Source organism: Ursus americanus, chromosome 7 (assembly GCF_024610735.1).
Source record: "Ursus americanus isolate L20-20 chromosome 7, mUrsAme1.1.p, whole genome shotgun sequence".
NCBI lineage: Eukaryota > Metazoa > Chordata > Mammalia > Carnivora > Ursidae > Ursus > Ursus americanus.
This window is the reverse complement of record NC_142133.1, coordinates 50,708,239-50,725,941: the sequence shown is the minus strand read 5'-3', so window position 1 is coordinate 50,725,941 and position 17,703 is coordinate 50,708,239. Positions and strand designations below refer to the sequence as shown.

Below are 17,703 nucleotides of genomic sequence, written 5' to 3'. Positions count from 1 at the left end.
TCATCATCATCAAGGAGGTGGTCCTACGAAAGGATGAAAGGCTACTTACTACTTACCCGAACCACTCCTGTGTACAGCACCAGGTTTCCACTGCCTTCAAGGACCAGCATGGTATCTATCTTCTGACAGAAAGACAAAAATTTTACTTGCCAATCTGTGCAAATTATAAAACATAATGATTTTCAACGTCTCAAGATATGTGCCTGCATTTACCTCCACAGGTGCTGCATCCTTTGCGTGTATGTTGGTGATGGAGCCAAAGATGAGCTGAGTTTTATCATTACTTTCTTGAAACTTTACACAGCTAAAAATTAAAAAGAGAAACAAACTACTGATACATGCAACAGCTTAGAGTGATCTATATGGTATTATGCTCACTAGGAAAAGCCAATTTTGAAAGGTTACATATCGTATGATTCCATTTATGTAACATTTTCAAATGATAAAATCATGGAAATGGAGAACAGATTAGTGGTCACTAGGGGACAGGGATGGGGGTGGGTGGGTCTGGTGTACGGAACTATAAAGCAATAGCATGAGGGACATCTTTGAGGTAATAAAGAAGTTCTATATCTTGACTGTGGCGTTTGCACAAATCTACACACGAGAAAACTTCATGGAATCATATAAACACACACAAATGAGTACATGTAAAATTGATGCGATCCGAATAAGGTGTGTGGATTGTACTGATGTCAATTTCCTTGTTTGGATCATGTACTATAATTACTAAGATGTTACCTCTGGGGGATAGAGTGCGGGGTACACAGGACCGCTCCCCTACTATTTTGCAACTGTCTGTGTTTTATCATTTATTTCCAAATGAAAAGGTAAATAAGTGGACAAAAGATCTGAATACACATTTTTACCTAAAAAGATAAATGGCTAGAAAGAACATGAGAAGATGCTCAACATCATAAGTCATTAGGGAAATGAAAATTAAGAACACTTCAAACCCACTAGAATGGCTACAAAGAAACGGACAACACAATAAAAAAACCAGAACCCTCACAGATTGCCGGTGGGAATAGAAAAGGGCGTAGCCTATTTGGAAAACAGTTTGGCAACTTCTTAAAAAGTTAAACATGAATTTATGGTTCAACCTAACAATTCGACTTGTAGATATCTTCTCAAGAAAAAAGAAATCATGTATGTCCACACAGACTCCCACTCCAATGTTCACAGGGCCATAACTCACTATGGTCAAAAAGTGGAAACCAAACGTCCATCAACAAATGAATGGATTAAACATAATGTGGTGTATCTACATATGGACTACTATACTGCAAGAGGAATAAAGTACTCACACATGTTAAAACACGGTAGATTCTAAAAAACATTATGCTAAGTGAAAGAAGCTACCCACAAAAAAACTACATTTTGTATGATTCTATAAAATCTCCAGAAAAGGTAAATCTACTAGGTAGAAAGCCTATGTATGGAGTGGTTACCTGAGGCTGGGAATCAGAAGAGAGACCGACTGCCAATCAAACATAAGGGATCTTTTTAAGGGGACAGAAGTGTTATAAAACCAGATTGTAGTGATGGTTGCATTAACTCCATAATTTTACTAAAAATCATTTAATTGTACACTTAAAACATGTCAATTTTTTGGCATGTAAATTATTTCAATAAAGCTACTTAAGTCAAAAAAAGAAAGAAAAAGCAGCCCTAAGTTTATTTACACAGAATCAAAGGGAAGTACATGCACTTACCGTAACTGGAGCTCAGACTCCACTAAAAAGCACAAGAACTTCTGCCCACATAGGTCAGATGTAATAAACACTTTTGAGGCCTGTGAATTTTTCTCTCTGTAGTAGATACATTTATAAAATAATTGTCAGCATTGGTTCTAAAATCTGCCACAGTAACTCTTAATGAAAATATCCTGAAAGAAATCTTAAAACTACTTGGGCCAAGCATTAACATTGAAGACCCCATAACACCTCTAGGATTGGACCTTCATGATCTCTGAAATTCCTTTCAGTTCTTTGATTCTGAGTCCATTCCACAGCTTTTTTGGGAATAAATTACAAAAAATTTAATCATTATCAATGATCTTTTTAATTCCATATTAGTAAAGTTACATACTGCTAAAGCTGCAAACTTGAATCCCTATCCCTTAAAGGGTATAAGGGGTCAGACCTCTTCCGACATGACCTCTTCTCTCTCTCACAGATTAGGCTCTACTTCAACCCTTTTTTTTTTTTTTTAAGATTTTATTTATTTGACAGACAGAGATACAGCGAGAGAGGGAACACAAGCAGGCGGAGTGGGAGAGGGAGAAGCAGGCCTCTCACTGAGCAGGGAGACAGATGAGGGGCTCAACCCCAGGACCCTGGGATCACGCCCTGGGCCGAAGGCAGATGCATTAAATTAACGACTGAGCCACCCAGGCGCCCCCCTCAACCCTCCTTCTGAAATCATATCTCTAATTTCCAAAGATTTCTTTTTGGAGTAGAACAGAAGACCATAATTCTGTAAAATTAGAATCTGCAACATATTCAATTTACCAAGATATATTTAAAGACAAATTATTTTTAAATGTTGGAAATTTTTATTTTATGAAGAACAAAAACAGAGAAGCTACTTCAACACTGCAGTCACAGCTTTACTTTCCTCCAACTATACCTATCCCCTAACCCCTAAGAACACGCATTTGCCTTCTGCGTCACAGAGAAAATGCAGCTGTAAGGCTTGAGCCCAGCCTCCTGTCTTATGTATCTAATAACCATCACTGTCTTTTGTCTTTCTCCTGAAGGCTAATCTCTCCACTTGTGCTCCTTTTTGGCTCCTCGTTCTATCCATCATTTCCTCTCTCATTTTCAATGCTTTCCCTACACTGAGTATAGCCCTTGCAGCCTACTCTCTCATATTAAGATAAAAATCTTGAAATATGAAGATGGACTGAATAATAAATGATATGAAGGACTTAATGTTAATTGGCTAGGTGTAAAAATGGCCTTGTAGTTAGGTAAGATGTCCTTACATTTTAGAGATACACACTGAGGTATTTAGTCATGAAGACTAATTTTCTCTAATGTAATTAAGCAGTAACAGAACTCTCCCATGACCCTGAGAATCCCTCTAATTTTGTATCCTTATCCCCATTCAAAGGCAATCCATAACATAATCTGTATGCCAACGTTCACTTCCTTGGTCCCCATTTACTTCTTCCACCCCATTCCCTCCACAGCCCCTCTCCAAGTGTTCCAGCCAAGATCACCAGTGAACTCACTGCCATCCAGGTACCTCCTCTCTGAGCTCATTGCTTAGTGCCACACCTCACCACCACCTGGAAATACTGGCAGCTTTCTTTTTGAAAGGCTCTCTTTTCCAGTGTCCCATGACACTTCTGTTGCTTCTCCTGCTCTTTCTGTAGCAGCTCTTCTCTCTTTTTACCCCCAAAAGCTTAAGTTTCCAAGACTTCAGTCCCTAGCTCTCTTCTGACTCTATACCACCAGATCCATTATTTGGAGGTCTCAGACCCCCTATGAGAATCTAATGAATGTTAAAACCCTCGCCTTAGGAAAAGTCCTATAAACCAACATGCACATGATTACCATATGATGCTAGGTTACTAGAACCTCTGCAACTGCAAGCTCATCCGCAGGCCCTCCAGGAGCCCAATGTCTACACACTCCTTAACTTCTAATCCACCTCCCTTGCCTCAATCACCACTTATAAGCCAACAACTCCCACATTTATTGCTCTGCTCTTTCCCCTAAGTTTATGACCCACATATAAAGCACCTTCTTAACAGCCCTCATTAGGGAGAGCAGCCCTAAAGGGCAATCTCTCTCTCCAGCCTCCCCTTTCTCAACCTTGCCCTTCCTTCCAGCATAAGCAAAGTGAGAGTATTTGTACATATCACACTCTCATACTTCTAAACTTCTGTTCTGATCATCCTGCCTACTGTGTCCTTCTTCCCTTTCCCACCCAGCAAATACTTCCCAAAGCCCTACCAGCGAGTAGGCAGTGCCTCTGGGTCACCATCTTTAGCTGTCTCTTTTTGAGGACAGGGACAGTGACCAATTTGCCTGTTAAACCACAGTCACTAGCACACACACTGGAACTGGCTGAATTAATGAATGACCAAAGAGAACGTAAAAGGAGAAAGACCACACGGAACAGAGGTCTGAGTTGCATTTCCCATAAATAACAGCTAACACTCAACTAACATAGAGATAAAACTTTTAAAAAACACTATAAAATCCCAAGTTCCATCTACAGAAATTGTTTCTCCCTAAAACGTCAAACACCTCAAATCTGAGAGATTCTTACTACTAAAGAAGAAATAGGAAATAAAAGAATATTTTTATAATCACTTTAATATCATTAACATCCTTTATTGAAACTGAGCTAGCCTTAATATTTATCTCTGTATTTTTATAAGTATTAATAACTGATTATATTAAAAGATTAAAAGGAAACTCTAAGAAAAACACCAAGTATTTTCTAAGACTTTCATCAACATTTTTCTTTGAATAGAAAAATATATATCCCAAACCTTATATTAGTAATTGTTTCTGTCCATAAATGGTCAATACAAAGTTCAGGAACAATTGGCTCTGTTTCTGGTGCAAGGAAGGAGCCATTAGAATTACTATTTGGAGAATGAGAAATACTATGTCTCTTCGGAGACTGATTATGGCTTGAAAGGTTGAACCTCTGCACCCCTGAAAAAGAGTGCACTCCTAAGGCGGGAGAATGAGCACGGCTGCAAAATAAACATAGAGAGGGCATCACAATTAACAAGGCAGGCTGACAGAACATGCTTCCCAATCATACTTTCTAAAACTCTATGTATCAAGTGCATTCATGGCATAATCCCAGTCAAAAATACATTTTTTAAAGGGAATAACTACTTAAATGGTTCATATTAACATGTTTTATTATATTCTAAAGATTTAAAATTCTTGTTAGAATTCATCCTTTAATTTTAAAACTGAAAATTAGTTCATTTTCTGCCTCAGAACATGAACTGTTTTTTTAATTCAAAAAGGTCCAAACTACATTCCTTTACATTCAGGTATGTATATACCAACAAAACTATGTCCCCATATTACCGGATAGATACTAATAAAAATGAAAAAACTAATGCAAAGACCAAAAAAAAGAAAGGAAGAAAAGAAAAACCGAAATATTTTTGCAATTAATATTCATCAAATTGCTGCCACTTAATGACGGAAATGAGGCAACCAATCTTATGACAAGCACGGGCAGCTTCTAAATAGGACTCATTTAAAAGAACTTTTACTTAGTAACACAACTGGGATAATTGCTACTTTCCCTAAAAAAATACCCAAGAGCTGTCAACAGAGATTTTAAATCCTTCAAAACATTAAGAAAAGTTTGAAAAGAAGGTATCTCTTTCTTGGGAAATCTTGTTTAAAACAAGGAAACACTTCCACACTTAATTCCCACCTTAGAGCTGCCATGTTGGAAATAGAAGGTGAACGAGAGTGTAGACTGGGTGAGGAGGTCGAGCGACTCTGACTGTGAATGGAGGAGTAATTCTGGAAAGGTGAAGCCACGGGGGAATCTCCTTTGGAGAGGCTTCTGAGGTGTGCTGTGAGGGAGCTACTACTGGCCACATTCTGTGGGGTTCCCCCCTGTTCAGAGAACTTTAAGACAACATTCTCTTCCTTAAGTCAAAATGATGAGAAGGGGGGAAAAAAAGGCAATAATTAGATTAAAAGGGTAATTTCCTGGTGAGAATTCAGGGTAGAAGCCAGTTATTAAAGACACAATATTTCTTTTTTCCTAAGAAGCTCAATGCATTTCACAAATGATTCTTCCAAATACATGTGAAAGTTTTCAGTGTTAACTATCCTTTCATACTAAGAAGTGACTTGCCTTTATCCTTACCTCTGTTTTGACTCTCCGGAGAGCCCACACAGAATGCAAACTTTGAACAGTGTCATAGGTCATTATAATGGAAGGATCAGTGTTGAGAAAAACAATTTTCATTGCATGATCCACAACATATTGCACCCTTGATGAACCAAAAAGACCTTAATGATGAAAGAGAAGCGGATCAGGTATTGAACAATGAACTCTGCAAGACAGTTCTTTATGAAGTGACTTTCTAGAATTCCTAAAGAGAAACCCAGCCAATTAAGATACAAAATCCACTAATATGTTATATAATTACCCTGAATTTAAATTTACTTTGGGCATCAACTTCCTCAAAATACATAAAGATAAGAATACATTACCATTTTCAGTTTCACATACATGCAATTACATGTTGAAGATGTGTGCTGACTCACTGTCCCATCGCCCACAGGTAGAAGGTCTGTGGCTACTCAACTGCCTGATCTGTAAACTGCAAGCAACTATTCTGCCAAGTTTGACCTCTTGACTGTTTTTCTTCTGTATGAAATCTGTCCTCTATCAACAGAGCTGAACAGTACACTATTTACTGAGTATACACGCAAAATATTTCTCCTAGTGAGTTTAGCTTTTACTTCTGTAGTACCCTGAATTGATATTATAATCTTATCTAACAGCTTCCTAAATGCTTCCCTCTGTTAAAATATTTTTTAATTTTAAATAATTATTTTATAAAAATAAGAGGTATTTTATAAAGAAATGAATAAAAATCACTCATAATTCCACCATCTCAAAATATCCACTATTAATATACTAAGGAGTATTCCTTCTAGTGTTTTTTACCTACACGTATACATACACTTCTCATGCATTTACAAAATTAGAATCACTGTATTCAGTTTTCTATTCTACTTAACATTATGAATAAGCAATTCCTGAGGTCATTAAATATTATTCAAAAATGTGATCAATAATGCTTCACACCATTCGGACACAGGCTCTAACATGTTTATTTAGGCTGTCCGTAATTGTTACCAATATAATACAGAATTATCATCAAACTTTTCTGTAAAAGGCCAGAGAATAAATAGCTTAGGCTTTGTGGACCATATACTGACTGCTGCATAATGCTTTTTTCTACAACTCTTTAAAAAGATATAAACCATTCTTAGCTCATAAGACATACAAAAACAAGCTTTTGGCTGGACTTAGCCCATAGGCTGTAGTTTGCCAAGCTCTAATACAGAAGATTAAAACCTCAGTGGAATTTCAGAATATGTGCTTGGGATAAAGTCCTACAAGTAAAATTGGTCAAGAAAAATAAACATTTTTTTCAGTTTTCAAGTCCTCATTATTTATAATTACCTATCATGTCTGGCCACTTTTAAATTCTTAAGCACCTAGAAATACCTGTAGGAAATATTAAAAGTTCTACATCTCCACAAATTATTTTATTATAAAGAGAAAATGAATTATTAAAATGTACACAGTACAGGCTTAAAAATCTGCACTTTTTTCTTCAACAACAATTTTAGTTCATCTAAGTATTGTTCATTTACTTATTACTGAGGAACAGAGTCCACACTCATTTACAGATAGGTTAGCGAATATATCAATATTCCTGATTGATTATAGGCCCTATTTTTTTTTTTTTAAAGATTTTATTTATTTATGTGACAGAGAGATAGCCAGCGAGAGAGGAAACACAGCAGGGGAGTGGGAGAGGAAGAAGCAGGCTCCCAGCGGAGGAGCCCGGTGTGGGACTCGATCCCGCAATGTCGGGATCACACCCTGAACCGAAGGCAGACGCCTAATGACTGCGCTACCCAGGCGCCCCTATAGGCCCTATTTTTAATAAAAGAATAACTATTAAAATAGTTAATACCATGGTATTCAAGAAATTCTTGCTTTAATATATATTTTCATAATAAAAATGTTTATTTCCATAAAACAAGCCCAATTTTCATAAAGCTCCTTCATTTCTTCTTATGCCCCAACCTTAAAAAAAAGAGCTTATATGAAAGAATTTATAAAAATACACTTACTTCCAGATTTACAAACAAGTGGGGTTATTTCATCTAGTGGATGCAGCATGCTGAACATAGTGGGTAAAGGTTCTCTAGTAATAAACAAATAATCAGTCAATCGCCAACACAAAATGAATCCATTGATGTGCAAAGAAATATCTTCTCCAGATTATACAAGCAACTGGAAATCTACCATCTCAAAAAGCAAGCCTCTAAATTTTTTACATACTATTTTTCACAGTATCTTCTATTTCATTCCTGGAAATATCTTTTCTTGTGCATGGTAATTCTATGCATGCACACACACAGGGAAATCGATACAGCCCAGGGAATCTCTACAAATAGCAATCTTCACAATACAGAGCCAATGGAGTAATAAGCATAAGGCAATCTTTTTTTTTTTTTTTTTAAACCTCTCTTAGGGGCAGTGCGTCTTTGGCAGCTAAGAAAGAAATTCAGTGTCCCACATTCATTTACAAAAAAGTGTCAAAAAAAAAAGGAAGAAAAACTTCAAGTAAATAAAAAGGCTACTTTTTTTAAGGAGTGATTTAAAAAGGAGAAAAAAAAACAGGCCATCTATCTAAACACAGAAAGATTAAAATCTATAAGCAATTTTTTAAAAACAGTGTCTACTACTTGCACCAGACTATGATAGGTACTATATGTTCCTGCCCTTCAATGAGCTCAAAATTTATTAGGGACACAAGGTAAACGTGTTACCAATAAGCACCTACCATTTACTGTGCATCTAATATATACTAAGTCCTACGTCAAAGATTATATACATCAGCTCATTTTATCTTTGTATAAATCCTAAGAGGTAAATGATAGTACTTCTGTAACAGATAAGGAAACTAAAGCTAAGAAAGCTCTAATGACTTATCCAAAGTAACACAACGAAACAATGACAGCTCTAAGAACAGTCTTTATATCCGTAAGTATGTGTTCATTTAATTTTACTATGGAGGAGAGGAGGAAAGCAGTAGATAATTAAGTGCCAAGTCAGAAGTAGACCTCGTAAGTATACAATACTGAGATGCGAGAAAATGGCATTTATCTGTGCTGTTAGCATGGAAATTATCATCATCCCAAACTTTTAGGTAAACAATTTTACCTCAAAACCAACACTAAAAGAGCCCAAATAATAATACACTGAACTGAGTAAAATGAATACCTGGGTGGACCTGGAGGTACCTCATGTGTAGAACTGCTTCGTTCAAACAACAATCCATATTTGGTGGGCCAAACATTTGCAACCTATCAGGTAAAAGGACAGAAAAAAAGAAGTAAAAGCAATGACTCTTTATATGTGCTTAGGAAACTATAGAACATTAGATTTTCTTCCAATTTAAAGATTCACAAAACAATGATCATTAGCTATATTTTTTTAAAGTCCAAGACAAGATCAAATCTAAGAGTTCAATCAGAAATTCCTGCCACTGGCTAATAACAATACCAAAATGACAATGTGATGAAATTTTAACAGTAACACTAGGTATAAAAAAGATAATGAGAAACAGGAAAAAGACTAATCTTGTTCACGTGCTTTAATATACCAAAATGACTTCTTTCTGTAACTTAAACTGAAAAAAATCTCTCAGGAAAAAAACTCCATAATCCACTTCATTAAATAATTTATTTTTTATGCAAAGGATGGAAAAATGGTAAGAATTAAAACTGTTAAAATTTGGTTACTTTATTTTAATAAAAATGACATTATTGATTACAACAAAGCATAAGAATAGCAGTATTTCTGCAACCAATTAATTCAAGAATATTCTACAACAAAACACAAAAACAGTGAAATATTCAATTCACCTGAAAAGGTAAAGAAGCTATGTAATCCTTTCCTTCTATGCTATGCATGTTAATACACGAACTTTGCAATATACATATGCATTTTTCTACTTCATCACTACCTGAAAAGAAAGGGTACAACAAGATTTATGCATTTTTTTCCAAAAAAAAAAAAATCTCAACAATTATGAACTGCAATCCCAACAGCATAAATTCTTTAATGTACCATTAAAAAAATACTTAGGCTAAATCACTATTATTAGTGGCTACTTATTCTGAACAACAATAAAAAAAATGAGATAAACATTTGGAGTAAGATGAATAAAATTTCAAAAAAGAAACTTACTGTAGGCCTTCTCAGATTTATCCTGTGATATGATGAAGTCACACCACAATGCCTAAAATTAAAACAAAATGCTTACCTGAGAAAATGGTATCTAAATAATAACCTTTTCACTAATGGCATCTGACTAGTAACAATGACACCTACATATACCTTTCCCTCTTTATCAGTTCAACACACACACCATGGGAACAAAAAAGAATAAGATAAAATAAAATTAGACTAATTAATGACAAATATTATAAGAAAAGACAAACTATGTTTGCAAATCAATTTTAGAAAGCTAAAGTTATCAGAAGAGTTCCAAATCACCACGCTATTTTATAATCTCCAGACTTACCCAAAGATCTTATCACTCTCGGACTGTCCTAGACTCATTTTAGAAAAAAAACTTCAGAAAAATTAACACTTTCCTTTCTAAAAGGCCCCTCTTATAAAATACAAACTAGGAAAAGCCATTAGACTTCAACTGGCATGCATGACAATCACTTGTTGAAATTATTTAACAGCATTTTTATGTTTGTTTTTAAAGATTTTATTTATTTATTTATTTATTTATTTATTTATTTGACAGAGCGAGCACAAGCAGGGGAAGCAGCAGAGGGAGAGGAGAAAGCAACCTCTCTGCTGAGCAGGGAGCCCAATGCAGGGCTCGATTCCAGGATCCTGGGATCATGACCTGAGCTGAAGGTAAACATTTAATCGACTGAGCCACCCAGGCACCCCTATGTTTTTTTTCCAATGTGGTAAAATACATGTAACATAAAACTTACCACTTTAACCATTTTTTTCTTTTTTTTTTTTTTTTTTTTTTTGAGAGAGAGAGAAAGAGCAGGGGAGGAGGGGGAGGAACAGAGAGAGAGAGGGAGAGAGAGAATCCTAAGCAGGCTCCACACCCAGTACAGAGCCTGACTTGGGGCTTGATCTCATGACCCTGCGATCATGACCTGAGCAGAAATTGAGAGTTGGACACTTAACCGACTGAGTCACCCAGGCACCCCTACTTATAAGCAATCTTAAGAGAAAGGAGACAAGAGAAAAGAGAGAAAACATCTAACCACATATCCATGGAATCCAGTAAACAGGAAATCATTCTTGGGAGAAACGAAGATGGAAACAGAGAAGCAAAGAACTATCATCAAGTCCATTTTTCACATCTACACTAATCATATGAATTACATACAGAAAAATCATCATCAAAAAGATCACTGGCAGGGCATCTGGGTGGCCTAGTTGGTTGAACGTCCAACTCCTGATTTCAGCTCAGGTTGTGATCTCAGGGTCATGAGACTGAGCCCCACATAGGGCTCCATGCTGGGCGTGGAACCTGCCTGGGATTCTCTCTCCCTCTACCTCTTCCCCTTCCCCAGCTTGCACAAGTGAACGCAGGCATGAGCACTAATACATACATACATACATACATAAAATCTTTAAAAAAAAAGATCATTGACTTTAACACTTCTGAACAGAAACACTTTCACACATGCCCTTAGGTTTCAAAATAATTCAGTTTATCTTTCCCAATAAATTGTTAGAAGAGTATAGTGCTCATGAGGAAAGAGTTAACGTAAAAATAATAAATAAGCAGTGTCCTGGTACAAATGTTTCAGTGTTTACCAATAAGAAATTTAACACTAGTCAAAAAACCTCCAAAATCTTATAAACAGTCTACCAATCCAACTATTATAAATGTATTCCTTTTTCCCTCAACTTTTTATTTCTGAAAATTTTCAGTAAGAAAAGTTGAAGTAGTACACTGAAAATCTGTCTCACCTAAATCTAAGTTATTCATATTTTGCCATTATCTGTTTATGTGTATGTATTTGTGTATATATGGGATTGAGGGGGCACTATTTGAATTACACATCATGACACTTTACCCCTAAACACCTCACCATGCACTTCCTACAAATAAAGATGTTTTCCTATATAGCAACAAAACCATCATCCTGCCTAAGAAGAAAATAACTTTCTAACATCACTTAATAGCCAGTCCATTTGCAAGTTTTTCAAATTTTCCCAAAAAATGTTTTTAGCTGATTTTCTAGAACCAGGATTCAAAGTCCATTTAACAAATTTCAAAATTTGAATGCCCCTTTAGTCTTTTTTAATCTAGAGCAATCCCCACCTTTTCTTTCTTTCTCCCTGACTTTTTACACTTGATTTTAGCCGAAAGGCGAGAAGTGGGGGCGCCTGGGTGGCACAGCGGTTGAGCGTCTGCCTTCGGCTCAGGGCGTGATCCCGGCGATCTGGGATCGAGCCCCACATCAGGCTCTTCCGCTATGAGCCTGCTTCTTCCTCTCGCACTCCCCCTGCTTGTGTTCCCTCTCTCGCTGGCTGTCTCTATCTCTGTCGAATAAATAAATAAAATCTTAAAAAAAAAAAAAAAAAGAAAGGCGAGAAGTGACCTCTCCCTGACATTTTAAAGAGACCAGAATGTAGACCGTCCCCCCAATTGTTTTCTCATGGCGTTTTTTCTTTAAACTTTTTATTATGGGAAATTTCAAATATATATTAAGTAAACAGAATAGCAATGAATTCCCATCCACCAGCTTCAATAATTATCAAGCTTTGGCCATTCTTGTTTCATCTACACATCCAACCCATTCCTCATCTCCTGATATTTTAAAAGTTGATCCTCTTATCCCCATATTTCCTATGATTAAAAGTTAGACCTAGATAGTGAAGTTAAGTATTTCTGAGAAGACAACTTAGTAAATGACATCATGTACGTCATGCTGCATTACAGCTAGAGGTGCGTATTACTCCTCTTCCCCACTACCAGTGATGATAAACTCAATCAATTTGGTTGAGGTGGAGACCAACAGATGCTTCACAAGTAGAGATACATTTGTTCCTTCACATTAACAAGTAAGCCACAGGGTGACACCTTGGTGCTCTGGTTGTATCCTTTTACCCAACAGTGTTAGTGTCCGTTTACAGTCTTTGTCTCTACCAGTTTACATGCGAGGTTAAAAAAATGGTCATTTTCTAATCTTACCATTCCCTTTTTATTTATTCACCAGCATTTTATAAATAAGGGTTTTCCTTTATTAACTGGAAATGAACTGCCTGTCTTCCAAAAAGGCATGGCAAATGCTTAATTCTTTCCCTTTAGTTACCTATTTCAGAACACAGGCTTAAGAGTCAACTACAACAATAGTAAACTAGATGTTTTTTCCTTTCCCTTTCTCTGTGAGTATTATTCTGAGCCCAATTTTTTTTATTCAAAACTCTGCAATCAATTATAATCATCATGTGTTAAAATATTTTTGTACCCTTAATGTCTTATAAATTTTTATTGACAATCAAATTAATCAAGGACAATGTTTAAAGATTATCATTAAACTGACAAAGGACAGTATAAAAAAAGTAATGACACAGAAAACAAATGAAATTTTTATTTTCCTACCATTATCTTCACTACATTTTAAAATATACATCCAGCTGTTGGGATCATTAAGCTATGTTTTTATCATTTCTGTTAAATTCTAAGATAAAAGCTTTTTTTAAAAAAAAGTGTTAAATAGTCAACTAAATGCTAAAATTCAAATCAACTCACCTGTTGAACAGGACTGTCAACTGTAAACGCTTTATAAACAGCCAATGCCTGGCTTTTACTTCCTTTGCTCCAGATCACCATATTTCCAGCCACATAGAGTTCCTCATCATAATCCACTTCTTCTCCAATTTCACTGACACCTTTCCTTAACTGCCAGCTTTCCTTAAAAATTAACAAATGTAAGACATGTTAAAGCACTCTCTTTTTCAATAGTATGGAACAAGATTTATTAATTAAATCAAATGGTCATCCAGATACAAGTCTCCTACTCTCTCTCTCTCTGCCTGTGGATTAAGACTCAATCCAAACCCAACTCTCAGAAGGTTTGGTGCCACTGATTAACAGAATGGATGTGTATTATAAATCTTACAGGATTTCATGAACAAAAATTCACTTAAAAATTCTCCATATTAACTGCCTTATGTTATAATACATTTATTCTGCCAAAAATATGAACAAACAAAAATTATACTTATCTAGAGAATGAAACCAACATACTTGGGACACTAAAAAGGTATATTAAGCACATGCGGGGGTGATGGAAAGGGAGTAGTGAGGTACACATGGGAATCACTGGCAGAGTTTATGCATAATGCAGATTTCCCTGTTTCACAACTGCATATACACTCACCTTCCTTCCCTTGTCCAAACCATCAAAATGAATGGGAACAAGAAAAGTTTAGATTTCTAACTACATAAACCTCCCCTCTCTGAGATTTGGTATTTTGGATAGGAAAAGGGAATAAGGCAGGAAAGACTGATTTTCTGATACATACTTGCATCTCATTCCCCTATTTAAGTATTACTACTCTATCTACTTGTGTAGCATTTCTTTTCTCCTCTAGAAACATGCACATCTTTTGCAGTAGGGACAATTTCTAACTGTACCATCTACTCATCAAATAACATGAAATCTGGTCTCTACATACTAAGTGAAGAGGACGTTTAAAAGAGACCATAATCATACTACTGAACTTGACACTCATTATGACACCATGAGCTACACGTCTAAACAGCTGTGACACTATAATACAATAATATCGTCACTTTAGCCTTGATTGAAATTACCAAATCTGAATCTCCACTCCACAAGTTACATCATATTCATCTCTCTTTCATCTGAGTAGCCTTAAATTATAAATATGTTTCAAAAATGTAATGGGAAACTTAATGGAACCTTCTGTTTCTCGTGGATTGTAACCTCCTGAAGGGATCCCACCAAGCCAGCAGCACCATCAGAAGACCATAACTCAGAGGCTGGCTGCAGCTGGCGAAGCTGAAGGTTCAAAGCATTAGGGTGGTGCTTGCAGTGGTCTCGACCGAAAGGAACGAATTCCTGCAAATCCCCGGCTGCAATCATCGTTGCCCTTTCTTCATAGAAGTTCGACATGGGTTCCAAATATCAACATTATTTCTGCATGAATTCAAACACATTCTGGTCAGCTTCTAAAGTCAAAACCTGAATGAAAATATCATAACGGTTTACAGAAGAGTCATTAATCCTTAGATGAGTGTCAAATAACCCTATCATATTGTAGGTATACAAGTAATCATAATATCAAAGGGCATTCCAGATTCCATGAAAAGCATACCTAAAGGATCACTGGCATATTGGAATGAAGCAAACAAAAAAATATTACTTCTAACTCATCAGTAGTTGAAGTACTGCTTTTAGTTGACCAGTCCACAAAAGACCTAATAACTATCAAGTGTCATCAGCAGTTTTGACACCCCAATTCATTTAAACATATAACTACAATGAATTCCATTTTTTGGTCAAACCAGAACCAAGGCATGAATAACCCCGGCCATGGAATAGTCATGCTTGTAGCAAATTTAAGAGTGTTAGCTTTTCATTAACACAATCTATTACAGTACAATTTCATTAGATGTAGATGAGCTGTGGGTGGAAAAATGCTCCTTTACCTCCAAGACATTTCTATATACAGTAATCGACAGCTAATAAAATTCTGATACTCTGCAATGTGGTATATAAAGTGGATGACAGTTCTGTCTCTGAGACAAAACCTACATTCAAAATAGGTTTTGTGGCATCACATTTAAACTGCAATCCTCAAACACAGAAATCAAAACAAACATTTGATGTCAGCACCACAGACAACCTTTAGTATCTGAAAAGCACTCATAATTAAGAGTTTAATTAAATTTGATTTAGATTTCTCATTTGAGGTTTTTTTGGCATCAGTTTTCCTTGCTGCAGTATCTCAAAGCCTCTGTAGATCCTATGCAGCAACCAGAGGTGCACAGCTATTTTATTGTGAATTAACATTATTCCTGAGACAACTGTATGTCACAATGGTGGCACTTATTTCCTCCTGCTAAAATTCAGAATCGAGAACAGTTGAACTTAGAACATAACTAATAACGTGCCTTATAAAACTTACAAGAAAACAACAAAACTGCTGGTCTTCCTATTTCCTAGTCAACAGGATAGCCAGCATTAAACTTGCGACTTTATCCAACTTCAGTTTTGCAATTTCGAAATGTTATTCTATTAAAACTTTGAGAAAATTACATTATTACATAATTATTTTAACAGTGCAACATCTTTTTGTACGATTAAAATATATTTAATACTTTCATAGTCCCCCAAATTTCTGTGTGTTTACTTATTAGGGCAACATAAAAAGCTACATATGAAAGTACTATGTTACACTGATAAGCTATAAATCAAGTTATCGGCATTGTTTACCATAAACAAAAACTACCGTGCCAAAGGTAACCACAAAATTGCTTCAAGAAGAGACCCAAATGCACAGGAAAGGCATCTTGCATAGAGTCTCCGCAAAAAGGCAGAGCAAGGGGCCGATGTAGAAGCTGAGGCCCACATGGAACACCGCTTCTAGCTCAGGAAGGAAGTCAGCGAGGAGCGGCGCGGGGAGGTGCACCCCGGAAAGCCCAGTCCGCAGGCCGGGGGCCACTTGGCGCGAACGCGCGCTCAGGGCCTGCCCCTGGGCTCCCAGCCCTCCGGTCACCGAACGCAGGTCAACCTCGGGTGCGAGGGTCACAGGACATGCGGTGAACCACCGGACGCTGCGGGCCCGGGCCCGCACCTGTGTAACTCGGGACGCGTCAGGCGCGGCGAGCCCCGGCTGCTCCCCGGAGGCGCGGGGCCGAGGGGGCCCGAGGGCAGCGGCGGGGTCGGTCACGGTGACTCCTCGGCCGCTGCAGCTTCTCATTCCCTCTCCCTCCCCTATTCCGGAGGAAGAATGGGCAGCAGCTGCTGGCGTGACTGCGACGACAGGCTGAAGTGCTGGGAAGCCACTCAGGCGAGAGGTTCAAATGAACGCGTCCATCTTGGCTTTCCCGTCCTGCCTCGCGCAGGGGCGGGACGGGGTGGGGCGTCGCAGGAGGCGCGCGGCAGTATCTCCGTCCTAGCGCCTGCGCAGCTGCGGGAAGAAAGCGCGGCGCGGGATTTGCAGGCTGCTTCAACCTCCCTTAGCGCAACGCGGCTCTTCAAAGCCGGCCTGCCTCTGCCGGAGTGTGTACCGTGACAGGTCCATCTTGGCGTCCAGATCTTCTCCAGTCATGTCATTACAACTAGAACTGCCTCTTAACTCTGAATTAGGAGATATTCGGGCTAGTTTCACTCCAGTCTCCTGACCCCCAAACGGGAGGTATGTACTTCCAGGCTTGGGACAGAAAGGGACGTGCTGATTTTCTCTCTTTGGCAGGGCACTTTAACTTTTTGGGTTCCGGACCCATTCATAGACCCAGGTTAAGAATCCAGCTTTATCGCTCCCTCTGTGTCTGTGGATTCAACTGTACAATATCGCACTTACGGAAACTAGAAAACTTTCTTGAGCTCTAATCTCCAATTGCGTGGTATCTTTAGGTTAAAAGTATTGATAAGCGTCCTATTGCCAAAAAATAAAGTTCAAGTTATTTATCCAGAAATGTAAAGTTGGCTGAAACTTTATGTCCACTGGGATTCCCCTAACACGTTTTGCACTTCGCAACCCTGGTATCTTGGTTCATTCTCTTCCTTTTATTTGGAATGTCAGCCTTCAGGGTGTAGCTTGAATGCCTTTTCTCAGAATTCTTCACTCCAACAGGAGAGAGGTTACTGAGGACTGAATAGTTTGTGTCCCGCCTAAATTCGTGTGTGGAAACCT

The 17,703-nt window shown here is 37.5% G+C and overlaps 1 protein-coding gene across 6 annotated transcripts in view; it reads right to left on the bottom strand.

Moving 5' to 3' along the window:
* The window catches only part of ANAPC1 (anaphase promoting complex subunit 1), a 94,314-nt gene extending 77,409 nt beyond the window's left edge, over positions 1 to 16,905 (bottom strand). Inside the window, exons 1-14 of one of the 6 annotated variants that reach the window (XM_045808939.2) lie at positions 16,642 to 16,905; positions 15,973 to 16,088; positions 14,745 to 14,981; positions 13,568 to 13,729; positions 10,009 to 10,060; positions 9,684 to 9,784; positions 9,040 to 9,122; positions 7,884 to 7,957; positions 5,872 to 6,017; positions 5,428 to 5,648; positions 4,511 to 4,720; positions 1,716 to 1,811; positions 214 to 304; positions 57 to 122 (exon numbers count right to left, since the gene is read on the bottom strand). In XM_045808939.2, coding sequence (XP_045664895.2) covers positions 57 to 122; positions 214 to 304; positions 1,716 to 1,811; positions 4,511 to 4,720; positions 5,428 to 5,648; positions 5,872 to 6,017; positions 7,884 to 7,957; positions 9,040 to 9,122; positions 9,684 to 9,784; positions 10,009 to 10,060; positions 13,568 to 13,729; positions 14,745 to 14,957 — 1,515 coding nt within the window. In that variant the 5' untranslated portion in view covers positions 14,958 to 14,981; positions 15,973 to 16,088; positions 16,642 to 16,905. The other 5 variants (XM_045808938.2, XM_045808941.2, XM_045808940.2 and 2 more) reach the window with 5 other exon arrangements.
* Positions 16,906 to 17,703: the final 798 nt, after the last annotated feature.